General features: G+C 33.2%; 1 protein-coding gene and 1 long non-coding RNA gene across 6 annotated transcripts; one reads left to right on the top strand and one right to left on the bottom strand.

The window, feature by feature from the left end:
- Window positions 1–7263: 7263 nt before the first annotated feature.
- Window positions 7264–9711, bottom strand: LOC136220324 (uncharacterized). Of its 3 annotated transcripts, none has more exons than XR_010684480.1 (6): window positions 9530–9711; window positions 9216–9404; window positions 8647–8739; window positions 8401–8451; window positions 8182–8267; window positions 7264–7804 (listed from the first exon to the last, which is right to left on the bottom strand). It is a non-coding gene; the product is annotated as an uncharacterized lncRNA (long non-coding RNA). The 3 variants fall into 3 exon arrangements; XR_010684478.1 differs by having other exon boundaries at window positions 7269–7793; window positions 9530–9706; XR_010684479.1 differs by lacking the exon at window positions 8401–8451 and having other exon boundaries at window positions 7268–7793; window positions 9530–9705.
- A 1440-nt stretch (window positions 9712–11151) lies between these two features.
- LOC136217411 (riboflavin synthase-like) lies at window positions 11152–15508 on the top strand. Of its 3 annotated transcripts, none has more exons than XR_010683477.1 (6): window positions 11152–11307; window positions 11451–12314; window positions 12891–13434; window positions 13516–13808; window positions 13935–14140; window positions 15217–15508. XR_010683477.1 is itself a non-coding variant. In XM_066004010.1 (1 exon), the coding sequence occupies exon 1, from the start codon at window positions 11461–11463 to the stop codon at window positions 12301–12303; it is 843 nt and encodes a 280-aa protein (XP_065860082.1). In that variant the 5' UTR covers window positions 11174–11460; the 3' UTR covers window positions 12304–12468. The 3 variants fall into 3 exon arrangements, 1 of the variants encoding a protein (XP_065860082.1); XR_010683478.1 differs by having other exon boundaries at window positions 11173–12314; window positions 12891–12905; window positions 13003–13434; window positions 15217–15507; XM_066004010.1 differs by lacking the exons at window positions 12891–13434; window positions 13516–13808; window positions 13935–14140; window positions 15217–15508 and having other exon boundaries at window positions 11174–12468.
- Window positions 15509–17608: the final 2100 nt, after the last annotated feature.

Here is a 17608-nt window from a genome sequence, read left to right as displayed (position 1 = left end):
CCACTGGCCCTTCACCATTCTGGCCCTGCAAAATACAATGCTTAGCAGCAAAACTGACCACTAATCCTTGATCTTATAGTAGTTTACTAACCGATAATAAATTGTATTTAAACTGAGGTATATACAACATATTCTTCAGACTAAAATTTGATGTGATCAACATATCTCCTATATGGTCAACCATAGCTGCTTCTCCTATTGGTAAAAACACTGGCCTAGGTGCTTGTAATTTCTGAATGTTATGCATATGCTTAAACTCATAGGTCATGTGTATAGTTGCTCCAGAATCTATGATCCAAGTGTTTGTGAAAAATGAAGGATCAGTTACATTACCTGAGGAGCATACGCCTGCAAAAGCAGAAAAATCTGTCACTTTGGCTTTGCCTTCTTGCTTTTGATTATTCCTTAGCATTTTCTGAACTTCCTTCTGCACTTCTTTCTGAATTAGAATCTGCATCATATCTGCTTGTGTGCTCTCACTTTCATCTGAGTCAGAATTATCTATAGATGCCTTCTGCTGATCTTTGCTTAAGTTTGCTTGATATTTACCTCCTCCTTTCTTTCCCTTAAACCAATCCAGATAACCAACAATCTTGAAACATCCACTTTTCTCATGCCCTCCTTTCTGGCAATGAGTGCAGAATTTGTTTTCTTTATTGATAACACCTGATCTATCACCTCATCCTCGATGATTGATAGATTTTTGGCCTCCTCGACTTGACTGTCCAGCAAAGTTACCCCTAGTACCACCAAGTGTCATGTTAACAAACTTAGTATGAGTTTCATATCCTGCATTGCGTTGATCTTCAATGCGTACTAACATTCCATAAGCCCTATTAACAGTAGGCAGAGGATCTGTTAGCAGAATTTGGTCTCTTACATGATCGAAATCTGGATGTAGACCAGAGAGGAGTTGCATCAACTTATCTTCCTCCATTTGTACCTGTGCATTCTTAAGAGAACCACCACAAGTACAAGTAGCAACAGGTTTCATAATTGCATATTCATCCCATTTCGGCTGCAACTTATTAAAAAATTCAACCAGAGAAACATTTCCTTGATTGAGTCTACTAATTTCCCTACGCAATTGAAAAATCTATGGACCATTGCTTTGGCCATATCTTTCCTTCAAGATCTCCCACAATGCTTTGGAAGAGGAAGCGTACATAAAAACACTTCCTAATTCCTTTGAAAGAGCATTGAGAATCCAAGAGAAAACCAGATCATCTGTTTCCTTCCACTTCTTATATTCTTCTGTATTCCTTAGGTTTTTCATCCTTAAGAATGTAATTAGTTTTGTGTTTCACATTGACAGCAAGAAGCATAAATCTACTCCATGGTGTAATTAGATCCATCTAAAACAGTTGTAACAAGCATCAAACCTGGATTGTCATTAGCTTGCTGATTCTGAGCAGAGTTCATGATTAGTTCTTCAAAATTTGATGAAGAATTTGATTGATGATGATTGATATCTTCTGAATCTGATTTAGATCCTGACTTCTCAGCCGATCGCAACACTTCTGCGTATGACTTCGATCTTGAGGCTGACATCAACTTATCAATTTCGCGGAATTTTAACGGAGCTTCACCATGAAAGCTCTGATACCATCTAAAATGTTGAATGATTTTTCATTGAAAGGTAGCAATCACAATCCTGCTATATATACAGCTGAGTGAAACTAATTGTGAAACCGATTACATCGCATTAACCTAAAACACAAAACAAACTTTCCCGCTAAAATAACTGTGAGCAGTTATTAGCCCTAAAGATGAAACGACTGTGTTTTATTAAAACTAGGCACATGACTTTATAAGTCATCACGTGCATCTTCAATTCTTCAAAATGAGGTGGAAGTATATGTGAGGTTAAAATTTAGAAATTGTAGACGATATTTTCATGAGTTGTGGACTTTGGACTTAATATGTTAAACAAGACAATCATTAGTTACTTGTGGACTTTAGACTTAATATGTTAATTTTGTGGTTCATTTTTATTAAATTTAAAAACAATCCAATGAGGAACTAAATCTTCCTCACACGTGAAGAACACATTTAGTTATGTGCTTTGTGGTTGTCATATCTTTAATTATATTCCAGCATGTAATCTATTATTATTTTTACTTAAATTCCTAAATAGATGAATTTTCAGGTTGAGTTTGCTGAATCGGAAGCTACCTAATTGATTTGGGTTAACATGCCAAATGTTGTTTATATTATGTTCCAGCAGTCAGTTGTGACATAAAAATGCCTTGCAATTGGGTTTAGATTCATAACTTTGTTAGGCAATGTTGTATTGCAGTAGTCAGTACATTGAAAAGTTTTGAGAAAACTATATTCAAAGCTACAACTGAGGAGAATGCATAATTGAAAAGATGTGATGAATTAATGTTATAATAATGGATTATTTATTTAATGGGTAAATTACACCATGGCCACTCAGCTTTACCCATTTTCACATTATGGCTACTGAACTTCATTTCTTCCCGGTATGACCATTGAACTTTACACTTTTTAACACCGGTGGTCACTTAATGTCTCAAAACGACCGTTGACGGCTAAAAATAAAAAATCCAAAACGTTAGTGATATTTTAAGGAACTTTAATTCTTGAAAATTTTCGTTTTGAGGTCATTTGGATGTTGTTTGGTTAGGAGAGAGAAAGTGAATTTTTAGAGAGAGAAATCTCTAAGCAATGTGATTTTCGAAAATAAAAAATGTGGTTTCATGATACATGTCATTCTGAACAACTTTAATTCTTGAATATTTTCATTTTGAGGTCGTTAACGATCGTTAACGGTCATTTTGAGAAGTTAGTTAAATTTGAGTGGCCACCGATATTAAAAAGTGTAAAGTTCAATGACTATACCGGGAAGAAATGAAGTTTAATGGCCATAATATAAAAATGGGTAAAGTTCAGTAGCCATGGGTGCAATTTACCCTTTATTTAATTAGGTACTTACTAGCTCGCCACCCGAAAATACTTTTTTTTTATAATAATACGGTATGTCATTATATATACATATAAAAGTGAAAGAGTATGAACAGTGTGAATTCTATTTTTTTTTTCAATTTGTTCTTATAGTACCTTTCAATTCACTTTCCAATTTTGCCCAATTTTTTTTTTAATTTATTCCCACCCACCTACAAGAAAACGACGGCGTTTTTTTTTGCTTTGCAAGAGGATTAATTACATCCATGGCTACTGAACTTTATCATTTTAATATTGTGACCACTGAACTTCAATTCTTAATAGTATGACCACCGAAATTTACACTTTTTAACACTGGTGGCCACTCAACACCTCAAAATGACTGTTGACGGTCTCAAAATAAATAATTCGAAGAGTTAATGATATTCAAAGGAACTTTAGCTCTTAAAAATATTCGTTTTGAGGTCATTTAGATATTGTTTGGTTAGGAGAGAAAGTAAAATTTTAGAAAGAGAAAGCTCCAAAAAAATGTGATTTTGGAAAATAAAAAATATGATTTTATGGTAAATTTCGTTCTGAACAACTTTAATTCTTGAATATTTTCATTTTGAGGTCGTTAACGGTCATTTTGAGGAGTTAGTTAAAATTGAGTGACTACCGATGTTAAAAAGTGTAAAGTTCAGTAATCATACAGTTACGCATTCTAAGCCTTTATCTTATTTTTGAATATTCACTATTGGATCCAAATTTACTAAAATTTTAAAGTGAAAATTCTAAGCATTCTAAGACTTAGATTTAATAAGTCATAAAGATGAATAGTCAAATTCATTTATTTGGTTATGCAATCTCTAATAAACACTACTACTAATATTAATAATTTACTTTTATATAAATGCGTTCCTTAATTTTACCATAATTTTATAACTTGAATTGGAATTTTTTATTATTATTACTACTTCGAGTTTTCTGATCTTATAAAAAAAATTATACTTTAAAAGTTTTCTCAACCCAGCCCAATCCTTCAACCAAGAACAAAATTATTTACATAATTTAATTTTTGTGCTAACTGTTTTAAATTTTTGGACTGTCAAGTTTTTAGTTTCGGATATTGATTTGGTTAAGTAGGCGTTCAGTGTAGAAAACCTTTGTATTTTTAGTTATTATATATCTGTTGTAACTAGAAACATAACTATACTACTACAAATCACGTGGTTCAAGTGGTTAAAATACAAATCAATTTAATACAAATTAATACGTTATTTTTTTCCTGAAGCGAAACAAAGGTATCTTTCTAGTTTTCTTATAAAACTGATACATTTATTAATTAATCTACTTAAAGTATTATTTTATAAAAATGGGGTAATTACACTCATGGCCATTCAACTTTATCCATTTTAACATTGTGGCCATTGAACTTCAATTCTTAGCGGTATGACCACTGAACTTTACACTTTTTTAAAAAAAAAAATTGCGCACAATGCGCTTACATTAAAGAAGAAAGAAAAATCCCACCAGACCCAGATGTGATTCGAACCCATGACCTCCCTAGTCATAGGTAAGCTCTCAACCACTAGGCTAAGAGCTTCACCACACTTTGAACTTTACATTTTTTTAACATTGATAGCCACTCAATTTTAACAAACTTCTCAAAGTGACCGTTAACGGCCTCAAAATAAAAATATCCAAGAATTAAAATTGTTCAGAACGACATTTTTTATTTTGCAAAATCACATTTTTTATTTTTCAAAATCACATTTTTTTGGAGCTTTCTCTCTCTAAAAATTCACTCTCTCTCATAACAAAACAACAGCTAAATGACTTCAAAACGAAAATTTTCAAGAATTAAAGTTCCTTAGAATATCGTTAACGCTTTGAATTTTTTATTTTTAGGCCGTCAATGGTCGTTTTGAGGCGTTGAGTGGCCACCGGTGTTAAAAAGTGTGAAGTTCAGTAGCCACAATGTAAATGGGTAAAGTTCAGTGGCCAAAAAAAGATTATATTATTTAATATTTTAATAACGGTGCATTCTATGGTGACTTTGTTTTTCACAAATTAAAGTTTATTTTGTTTTTTTCACCATTGGATGATGGTAAATTTTAACAAAGTAAATTCATCCACCATAACAAAGTAAAACTTACTTTGTCAAAAACAAAGTAAGCATAGTCTAACCCTTTAATAACAACTCATACGTACTTTTATTTTTAACTCTTAATTAGTATTTTTTTTTTATGTCTTAGTTGCTACCTATTTTCACCACCGAATTAATTTGACATTAAAAATTGTTGTTTCAATTAGACTTTCCTGTATGTAATTAATGGTATTCAATAGCCTTGTTATATATTGTCTTTCTTGTTATATATTGTCCTGTTATGCCTTCAAGGCTTGTCATAGAATATGATATGGAGAGAACCAAAATTTATACACAAAATAGATATTCATCTTTATATAATCAAATTAAATCTTGTTATCTTTGCATATACCAATTAGCTTTCGAGAAATTAGTCGCAGAAACTGAAAGCAAAAAACCAGAGCTGAAATAGGTTATAACCATCAAGATTGCATCATTAGGGTTTCAAAAAAAAATTGCATCATTAGACATCATGATAAGTGCAAATTATACCATGTTAATCACGAAATTAAGAGCTGAATATGGTGCTAATTAGACCTAATTAATTGTCGAAAATCCTTATAATTTGCTTTATCTGTGCAGATTGTTCTCAGAAGCTTCTGCCTGCGCTATAGAGTCAAGGAACAGTCAAACTGATGGAGAAATGGGGGATCATGTGACCAGACTTGGGGAAGGAGTAAAAGGAGTCCCAATGCTGAATCCACAAGTCTTGCATGTCTTTTTAGTGGCTTTGGAAAAGGAAAACATTGTCTTTTGTGAACAGCTTTTGTCTGCTTGTGCTAATTTGTCCTGACTCAGCAGGATTGTCTTTTTCTGTAACATTTGTCTGTTCTGCCAGACTGTTCCTACAGGCAGCAGACTGTTCTTTTTGGATTTCCTAAGCTTGTTTGTATTTTCATTTTGTTGTGTTGTATCCTTTTATATAGCTTCATATGGGAAGCTAGGGGATAACAATCTTGAACTAATTTTCAGTACTTGTCTTTAATTTTAAGTATTGTATTTTGAAAGGGAGATCCTTAGTGATAACTAGATTAAAAAGGGGATAACAATCTTGAACTAGTTTTCAGTACTTGTCTTTAATTTTAAGTATTGTATTTTGAAAAGGAGATCCTTAGTGGTCTCACACCTTTTTAATCTAGTTATCTCATGTTTACAATACATTTTCTCTTTGTTTCAAGTATGAGCATGAGTGAGTAGTCACTCTACGGGCCGAAGCCGGCCTAAGACTGGTCGATGCAAGTAGTAGCCCACCCCTATTGTATACAAGAATATTTTTAGATGATTGTTAGGTTGGGCACTCAATTCATAGTAGGTCTAGCTAGCCTATCCTTTAGTTGGATGACCGCAGAGGAGACTCGGGTCAGATTACAGAAAATGCAACCTAACACACACACTGGTTGAGGATGGAGACACGATAAAGTGTTGTGCCCAGGGTTTTTAGCAATAACGCTAATTGCTTTCTTGTTCTTAATGCATAAGAGTTCTTGCGAGCCCATGTTTTATACTAGTTTGCATGCTCTTAGAAGAATCTCTGGAACATGGGAGACATGACCTTAGTGAGATTAGTGGGAGTCACCTAGGGTCTACATACATAATATTGCTTGATAGGGAAAAAATCTGCTTGTTCGCCAGCCGCCTAGTTGTGCTTCCTGCTTGTTCTATTAATTCTTGAATCAAATTTTACCTTAAGTTGCATGCGTAACTACCACTTAGTCCAAGTCACCTAATTGTTAGTACTAAAATAAGACCTTTAGTCACTCTCCCCACATTTATAATTATCACTGATCCATTGTTCTAAGAACTAGATTGTTTTATAGAGGAACCATCATAATTTCTAGCATTCCTATCCCTGAGGAGACGATAATTTACTTTCACTTTATTACTTGGAGCCTAGTGCACTTGCTAGTGCTACTCCATTTTGGAGGCAACACATCCAGAATCATATTTTTCTATGATTCAATTTATTTGGTGGACTGATCTATTTCTAGCTTGTATCAATTGAGCTTTCTAGACAATGTGGACTCAGAAAAATTCATGTCGAACTCACACTAAAAGGAATAAATTGTCATTTTTTTAACATACAAATAAACAGATAGAATATATTTTTATTTTTGTACTTTCACATGAATATATTTTATAGAGTAATTCCTTATACAACAAAGTCATCATAATCGTCAACTTGCTAGAATCAAATAAAAAAAATCTTATTTTTTTTATTTTGGTAAGAAAAAAAAATCTTATTTTTACTATAGTGCATCTTACATCAAAAAATGTCAACTTTTTCCGATGCCATTTACATATCAAGATTTTACATGTCAAGATAACTTAAAAGGTATTCATGATATCTACTTTATTTCTATGTTTGCCCTCCCCAGTAACCTCACCAATGACCTACATATCAAGCTGGTAGGAAAAAATGCCATTAAATTATATATATATAAAATATTAGTAAGTCCAAAAAATATCCGTATAAAAGAATAGGGACATCCAGATTATATTTTTCATTTCTTCTGGTTCTTTTTGATAATTTTCCACCTTGAAAAACAATAAATTTCACAACTGCATTTTAATTAACATTTTTTTTAAAAGAATATTGCAAAAAGTAATTCATTATATTGTTGGGTAATAAAAGGAAGTAAGATCATTGCAGAGAAATTTATATGAGTAGAAGGACCCCAATACTTGAGTGCAGCTAGATCATAAGCTCTTGCAGCTTTTTCTTTCATATCACAACCTCCTGAAAACAATCTAAAGAATCAAATACAGAACAAATAAAAAGACAAACAAAAACAAAACATGCTAATTACATGTATGCATAAAAAGACAAACAAAAACACAGGAGATGCAGAAAATGTAGAGCTATAGTTTAATAATGGTTTGCAAAACTAAATGATGTTAGTCTTATAAATCAAGTTCATATCAATTACAGAATTCATAGACTATAGAAAAAGGGTACAATGAATGCAGTCTGAGATTTTTTTTCCAGGTTATTTAATACTTGCAAATTTTGATTTATTATTACAAATGAAACAAATGTAAACTTTAATTATTCAATGTTTAATATAAAAATTTCAGACTGGAAAAACAATTGAAAAGTTAAGGAGAACGAAAGAGGGGAGATTTACCATAGATGACAAATCTTAAAACACAAATGTCACCCTCGCTTCATTAAGGTGTAAATGTAGCAAGCAATAGATAGATGCAATATGATCTGCAAAATAGAAAAAGATACTGAAATTTGATATACAACTACAACAAAATATAGTATAGACACATTAATATTTAAAATTTGTAGATTTGATGTATAAAATGCACGAAAAAGTTGAGATTCTTATTCTAATCACCATCAACATGTTCACAAATATTTTTTGCATCATAACCCTCTTCGACGCTCCCTGCAAAATAATAAAAGGTTGAGGATCCTAGATTTCTCGTGGGGTAAAACCAAGTTTGACATAATCAAGTAACTGAGCCCTGTGTCTATGAACTGTAGTTGTGACTAATTCCTATTGTACCGATATAGTCAACAAATATAGCTAGTGTACTAAATGTAGTACATAAGATTTTCCCCAAATCAAATTGTAGATTACCTTCGTTAAGAGAACTCCAGTCCTAAAGCAAAAAGATGATGGAGATCTGTCTCTAAAACCAAACCATGCTTGTTCTTATAACTGAACCATGCCCTATCAACGTTCAACAAAATTTAATTAGGTATTTAGCAATGACATATTTTCCATTTGATTGTACTGAAATAGAAATGAATTTGGAAGTAGAGCACTATTTGTAATAAAATAAGTTGTTCTGTTAAAATTGAGAGAAAACTGTTGTTTGCAGCCCAATTGCATCGTCAAATTAGAATCAGAATTAGCAGTATGCCCCTCAAAGTAGTAATTTATCATTGAAGGTGAACCTAGTTGCTTGAGAACAGGACTGTAACTTGCATTCAACCATGTAAACTCTTCAATATTTCTCTATTTGGTATACCAGAACTGAATCCTAATCACAATATTAAATAGTAATTCTGAATATTTAATCAATAGAATAATTTCTCTCAAACCTTCTAACTCATAGGATAAATTGAGAATAATTTCTTCCAATTGAATCAAAAGAAAGAAATAAAGAATAATCAAAGAAAGAAAAGCATCTGAGATACAAATACCTTGCGCAATTCATCAGAATTCTAGTTTTCATCCGTCAACTTGTTTTTCTCATTGTTAGTTGTAAAAAACGTGTAGAAACTGCAATATTCATCACCTATGTGAAAATCAGATCTTCAATTTCAGGAACTACTGAAAGGCTTAGAGGTATACTCTTCAGTTTCAATCAGGAACTGCTCTGGAAATCCTTTCTGTTGGAGGAGAGATGAAAGTGAATTTTAGACAAACAATGAGAATTCATAAGAGAAAAACGAAATCAATGGAAAAAAGAAGAAAGATAGCAAGGATGGTGAGAAATCAAATGGAGAGAGAATACATGGGAAGGAAACCATCTCGACAGGAAGAGAGAACCAGGTTTATGGAATAGGGAGATGAGAGACGAACAGTTAGATGTGGAAACTGAACGTTTTTGTTGAAAGTGAACAGTGTTAAAGAATGTGAAATGCTTTGAGGCTTTAGGAAGATGACACGTCATCAAAATAATGTCTTAAAATTTAACACATCATCATTTTTTGTACGGATCTAGTATATTGTATAGACAGATGTTTGAATTTTGAATTTTTATATAAATTCATTTTCTTTGAATATTTGAAATTACGTGCATTTTAATATTATTTAAAAATTTAGGTTTGGATAAAAATTATGGTTAACTGTTGATTTTTGGTTAACCAATAAAAATCGGTTAAAAACTATTAACCGAAATTAATGGTTAAACGTTCGTATGGTTAACCGATATGTATGGACCAGTTTCAGTTTGAATGGTTAACAAACCGATTGTTTCGGTTCAGTTAATTTTATTACTTCATGGACCGGTTAATTGAACCGTGCCCATCCCTACCTCTCAATCTCTCCCTCAATTTCGAATTCCCCAACCCAAACTCCTAATCCGCTCTTCTCTCTCACTCTTTGTCATCTTCATCGTCCGTCCGTTCGTCCGCCTGTCTTCTCCCTCCTTCAACTTGAACTTCAAGAATGACTTCTTTACAAATCTCGAACTAGGAGGAACAAAACAAAGGTTGAATTGAATGATTTCTTCATTACTTTTTATGGTTTGGGTTATAAATTATTTTGCTTGCTGATGAATTACAAATTTCGAACGACTTCTTATTGTTTGTTGGTGAATTATGGTTTCCTGATGAATTTTAGTTTGGGTTATGAATTATGGCTTGCTGATGAATTATGTTCTCATGGTTTGTCGATAGTTTATAGTATTATGATGACATATGGTTTGGGTTATGAATTATTTTTACATTTATACCCTTGTCTTAATTTATTTTTACCAAAAACCAAAACTTTTTTTTTCCTCTCTTTCTCTCCCAAGCCTAAAAACCCGAATTGGACGAAAGTGGACCTGAGCATTCCCGAAGACCATGATTTCGAACACGAGGTAATCCTACGATATAAATTTAAATTAAAATTTCGTTTTTTGAATTTCGTTTTTTTTTTTCCCTAAACGGGCAGCGCGCACCGTTCCACCGTACGGTGGAACGAGAGCGCCGTTGTGGAACGAACGGCCGTGCCGTTTCCACCACGGGTGGAAGGGGCAGTTCGTCCGTTCCACCCGTGGTGGAAACGGCACGGCGATTCCGTTTACCTTATATTCATATGGGTTCCGCTTCCGATTCGGAGGCGGAACCCGTGATTTCTGAGTAATTTTAAAAAAAAAACTTAACGGAGATTTCATGAAGCTTTTACCCGCTTCTGGCTTTGGCGGCATGTTGTTTTAGGTCGAGTTTTTTGAAAAACCAAAAAGCTAAAGAGGATTTGAGTTTAAATTAGGAGGAGAGCTAAATTATCAAAAAAAAAAAAAAAAATGCGGTAGGTGGAAAAAATATTGCGATATATAGCAGCCCACAGTGGAGTAATTCGTTAATAATAGTTAAAAGTTTCGTCATGGGTAAAATGGAATCTGCTCAACTTACTAACAATAGAGGCATAATTATATGATTTATAACCCTTGAATAAATTCATATTGTCTCTCTAGATTGTAGGCTCATCTACATCTACTGTCCCAAGCAAGCCAACACGTCCTCCGATCTGGCCCGGCTTCATTCCACTGTGCACTCCATCGAGCTCGCTTGCGCTTCCATTCAGGTATTCTAAATCCGCTAGCCCTTTCCACTTCCACTTCCACTTCCGTCTCGTCCTTGTCATTTTCAGATTATAGTTCGTATTTGTGGTTATCAATTTATATCAGTTTTTGGTTTTTCTTTGTGGTTGTGGTTCTCGGAAACCAGACAGGGAGAAATGTCGCTCTCCTCTCTCCTTTCTTCACCCAGAACCCCAAACCTCTCCCCTTGTAGAACCCCGACAATAGCATCAAAAACAATTCTCAATTTCCTTCCCACAAAACCTCACTTGAAGCTAACCACAATCTCAAAGCCCTACTCTCTATCCCTTTTCACTGCGAAACCCATTTTCAATTCCAAAATCAAACCCCATTTACGAACCTCCACCATCCGATGTCTTTTTACTGGGATCGTCGAAGAAATGGGCGAAATTAACCACCTGGGCACCAACACAGACGGCGGATTTGAACTTAAAATAAAGGCAAAAACCGTTCTTGATGGTGTCCATCTTGGAGATAGCATTGCTGTTAATGGGACATGCTTAACAGTGACGAGTTTCACTGATGAAGAATTCACTGTGGGTTTATCCCCTGAAACACTTAGGAAAACGTCTCTCATTGAGCTGGAGCCGGGGTCTCTGGTCAACCTGGAGCGGGCAGTGCAGCCTACGAGTCGTATGGGGGGGCATTTCGTGCAGGGCCATGTAGATGGCACGGGGGAGATAGTGAACAGGGAAGCAGAAGGGGATTCATTATGGGTGAAGGTGAAAGCCGATAGAAGTTTATTGAGATATGTGGTGCCAAAGGGATTTATTACAGTGGATGGGACTAGTTTGACAGTGGTTGATGTGTTTGATGAGGAAGATTGCTTCAACTTTATGCTGGTGTCTTATACACAACAGAAGGTGGTGATTCCTCTGAAGAAAGTTGGGCAGAAGGTCAATTTGGAAGTTGATATTTTGGGGAAGTATGTAGAGAGGTTACTTAGTAGTGGATTTGTTGAATCCATTAAGGCTTCATAATTCAAAGAAAGGTAATGAATGTAGCATTTTAGACCTTTATTTTTTGTATTTGCTGTAATAAAGGAAATATGAATAGAAGAGGAGATTTTTCAATGATGTCAAGTTAACTTATTTATGAGTGGATACTTTGTGGCTCCTTTTATACTTCATATTGACTTTGTGGTATTATGATTGTGTTTGGATGAACTAGAAGGAGATCAGTTGTATTGTGTATGAAAAAAAGTTAATCATTTGATGTGATATTCTTAGAAGCTTTGTTGCAACATTCTGTCAAAGTTAGTTGCATTAATCTCATTTTGTTATGATGTGAAATACACATTTATATGAATGTTTTCCTTCCAAAAGGATGGATGTCACCATCATCATACATGAGTATGCATTAATCATGAAGTTTATGTATTTTTATGTGTATGCATCAATTGTGTAGATAATATTTATCTGTATGAAATAATGTCAATATGGAGTACTGCGAAATTATGTGCATCCGGTGGTAGGGATGCTTTTGAAGTGTAGGATTCTTAAGCGAAAACTTAAGTCATCCAATCAAACCACTTGCACCTTGTTGATTGAAGGTATTGGCTTTTCAGGATTGCGAACTGAAGGTATGGAGTTGGTCAATTCTCTTCTTAGCTTAAATGCCATTTCTGAAGATTATTTAAGCATATGAACAGGGTTTTCCCTTTGCTTGCATGTTTTTAGAGATCACACTTCTTCAGATGCTACTGGACATTTCTCCGCCTATGCATTCTGTTTCTGGTCTGCCCCTGTTCTTCACATCACAGGAGACAATCAGAGCACTTCAGCAACAGTTTTCGGGGAACGATCTTCCTGTTCTCCAACTAATAGTGTCACGTTCTGCATTTTGTTTATTCTGATTCAAAGCATTAATATTAACTGAAGCAATTTGGTTATTCTGATTAATGATGTAAAATTTTATAATATATTTACATTATTCATTTATTCATGAGTTTTCAATTAAATATCAAAATAAAATGTAATTATTCAAATATTTTAAAAATAATAATTTGCTATTGCTTCTTTCCTGGAATTCTAACTTTTTCCCTAATTGCCAAGCCCTGGTGGCCTATAACCTAATCTTTATTCGTCGAGCTCACTTGTGCTTCCATTCAGGTATTCTAAGCTTTCTTCGTTGATTCCGTCACATTGAACTTTATTTATTAACTTTCTTACCGATTGAAACTGGTGTTGCAGATAAATATCAATCCGGGAGCGGCTGAGGCAACTATCCTGTCACTAAATCTGTCGTCGCACCCGTACAAGGATTGCAAGTTCATTCTTGGTACTTAAGTTTGATGCAATTTTGAGTAGCAAACTTGATGCTATTTTAGAAAGCTGGGAGGGATTGGTTTATCCTAAACTGGTTTTGGTCTGTCAGAGAATTCTCAAGTTGCGAATGCAAGGTTCCAAGCGGCTGCAGCAATTCAAGACGCTGCTATAAGGGAATGAGGTTTTCTTACAAATGATGACAAGATAAGCTTGATTAGGTATTCCGACTGGTTAAGAAGTTTTACGGCAATCACATGTTGTATGTTGGTGGATAGTCTACAGATTTGAATTACCCTCTATGCTATTAAGTGGTTATGGTTTATTTAAGCGTGTTTTGCTTGCAGTTTTTGTCTGTGCTAGTGCTGTGCTATGCTATGCAGCACGCTAGTTCACCTGACGGATATGTCCAAGTGAAGATTTCTTCTATGGCTGCTCAATTGATCAAAAGGGGATGGTATGTAGTAGATATTTCCATTTTTATGGGGTAAAGAAAATGCATAACGTGCGCAGATGTGGCTTTGGTATGATGAGGAAACTATGCCTTGTCCAGGTATGGAAAGATCATGATACTAATTTATGCTGCACTCCTGTGAATTTCTTGCATACCTTCGACATGACATTACTAGGTAAATTGCATACCATTGTTAAACTATGACTAATTATTCCTACAAGTGGATGTTTGCGAGTCTTGTTTCACATGAATATGGGTGGTATTGTGAGATATCTTACATTCTGAACTTTCCATCATGAAATGCTCATTTAGGATCCTTATTTACATCTAAAACTTTTGCCAACCCATGTTGCATTTTGAGGAACTTAACTTGATAACTTGTGATCTTTGTGCCTCATGGACTTGTCTAGAAAAGCATATTGATTTATCTCGAAAAAGCATGGCTGAATAATGATCATTCACTTAGGTTTTCTGTTCCTCTTAAAGTGTTGGTTACATGCCCGATACTGAAACAAATTAGGATAGAAAAATTAACAGCTTGCAACTGGAACAGACCTTTAACAGCAGAGAGTTGATCCAAAAACAAAATACAAATTCAAAAGAAAATGAGCTAACTTAATTTAGCTGCTTAAAAACATTATTTTTCTTACTTTTCTAGAAATCTTGCAACCAAGTCAACTGATTCAAAAGGTTGTATATGTTGTATGGAAACTCCTCTTCAATAAAATTTCCGCATTTCGTTTCCCTTTTGGAAATATACGCCCGGAACCCAGTACAACATGTTTCTGGGTGTTTTCAGTACATACTGAATATAGGAACACAGTACAACATGATTACACAAGAACTCGTGATTATACTGATATTCATGTCCTCGGTGGTGGCCTAGTAAGTTGTACCCTTCATTTTTTTTGTCTATTCTTTCTTCTCACTGTGTTAGTGATTGGGAAGTATATACTGCTCGGCCATTAAAGTAGTTTATTATTGTTAATTACATCCACACAGGGAAACTTGAGCTGCATATATTTGATTGCGAAAAACTTAGCTATATGTAAAACATTTCAGGCTTCCAAACATAAATGGAAAGAAAAAAAATATATGATAACTGTGTAGATACATTTAAATGCGGCAAATTGATATATAGTTCTGAGTTCTAACAGAATACTTTTTACAATCAGGTGTTTATATGTGAAAACCTTTGCAATCAGAACCATAGCAAACCTATTGATGGAAGAGGAGAGTCTTCGTCCCCTTTGACCTGGGTCTAAAGATGAACTTTCATGTCCAAGCCTGGCCCAGGGGACACGGGCCTGGGGAGGTATCCGGATCCGTGATCAGGTCTTCCAAAAAGTATCTCCATATTTAATATTTTTAATAAATTTTTTTTATATAAGATGCACAAAATACATAACTAATTAAGTTGGGTAAGAAAACATTTAAGTGATTTGAATATTATTGAAGGAAGAGATGGAAGCAAAATTAGCCCACAAATCCAATAATCCAAAAAAAACTCCGTTCAATGTTAAATTTTAAAAACTAAACAGATCTAACTGGTAAAGGCAAGGCAAGCATGTTTTGTTTGATAACCCACTTAATGATTTAAATTAAAATATTAAATATTTATTTAATTTAAGAGCGTTTGATAACAATTATTTTTCCACCACTTAAATTAGTAAATTAAGTTAAAAAGTAAGTTAAAATATTTAACTTAACATTTTAAATTAAACATTATCAACTAATATTTTTATAATAATTATATCACTCAATATTTTTAGCATTTATAATATTTAGCACTTAAATTTCAGTACTTATTTTTTCAGCACTTAATTATCAGTTTTATCAAACAACACCTAACTTTACCATGTACATGTCCATCAACTGCTTGTTATTACTAGCTCATTCGAATTTCATGTTTTAGAACGATATGTTTTCACAATCTGGAAGATAAGGTTTTGGATCGTAAGATGTTTTCGTATACGATAGTTTCATTTTCCACTTTATTAGACATGCATTTTATGGAAACACTTTTTTTTAATTGGAATGTGGTTATACACAATCATGTTTTTCACAAAATAACAATAATTACCAGGTGATGATAATGAAAACAAACCTTTAATGTTAGGACATGTAAGATGCTTCCACCACCTGTCCCTAAATAGGTACAATACAGTCCGATGATCCAGTCAAATTCGTACCTAATGAATTGCATCCAGAAGAAATCTGGAAGGAGCAGGGTGATCAAGACCACAAAAATATACTTCCTGCCTGCCTGGTTTGACGATCTATGCAATATAATGTTATATATTAATAAATCATAAACAGAGAATAAAAAAAGAAATAAATGAATGTTACCTATAAACATATTGTTTCACAGCTGGTGATAGATCGACAAGGAGTTTTATTTGAGAGAAAGGATAAACTGCATACAAAAAAAATGACTGGAAGAAAAGCTAAGATGATGAATTGGAACTCTAAAACAAACATCTGGCGGAATCATGAAGCTATCAGAGTGGTCATATCTCTTTCCATGATCCCAATCGAAAATAATAGAAGGAAATGAACAACTCTCACACGAAGAAAATAACGATATGTTTTTCCAAAATTTTAATATCACATTTTAATAAATTTTAAAAATTCAACCAAAATGTAAGGAGTGTTAAAAGAAATCATATTGATAAGTATTTAACATTAAAAATGTTGAAAAGTATTAAATGATAATAAATATTAAAAATAAATATATTTAAAAATACTAGTTAATAATGTTTAAATTTAAATTCAAATATTTTTAAGAATTTTTTTTTACTTAACTGAAATTTGTAATAGTGTTATCAAACAAATTAAAATAACAATAAATACTTAATATATTAATTTGAATTTGAAGTACTTAATTTTGTTATCAAACAGCTCCTAAGAGAGGGGATTTTAGAAAGCCTCAATGATGAAGTATGCAAATGACACATAGGAAAAAGTTTAACCTAGTGCCGTTTGTTCATTTTTTAGAATTGTTTTTTTTGCTTTTTAATTCTAAACATGTTATAAAAAGTGTTTGGTAAAATTTCAAAACAACTACTTTTAGCAGAAAAATTAACTAATAAACTACATGTCAACAATAACTAACAACAATAGCAAGTAACAAACAAAAACAACTAAACCAGATATACTCTTACATATTGATATAGTAAAAATCAGATAAAATACACTATATACATTATAATTTTATGAGCATATTTATAAAAATACAATCTTTTTCATTTTTAAGATATAAAATAGCTGTAAATTGTACAAGTGTTCCACAAGCAACTAACCCATGTACAATTTTAAATAAATATCTACAAAAGACACGTTTTCGTATTTTCCAATTTTAAAATAATTAAAATCTAATGTTTATATTTTATTTTCTATGGTATATTTGTACATATTTTGTATTTTAAATTAGTTTTGTAAAAGTATATATATATATATATACGGCCAAATATTGCTATGGAATAATAATACATTGGGCTACGGTTTTGTATGAAGAATTTTGGGCAAGTTTTGGGGCAGCCACTTGATTAATTCTCTTCTTCTGAA

Source organism: Euphorbia lathyris, chromosome 2, assembly GCF_963576675.1.
Source record: "Euphorbia lathyris chromosome 2, ddEupLath1.1, whole genome shotgun sequence".
NCBI classification, from domain to species: domain Eukaryota; kingdom Viridiplantae; phylum Streptophyta; class Magnoliopsida; order Malpighiales; family Euphorbiaceae; genus Euphorbia; species Euphorbia lathyris.
Note: the sequence above shows the minus strand (reverse complement) of the source record. Positions and strands in the feature narration are given on the sequence as shown.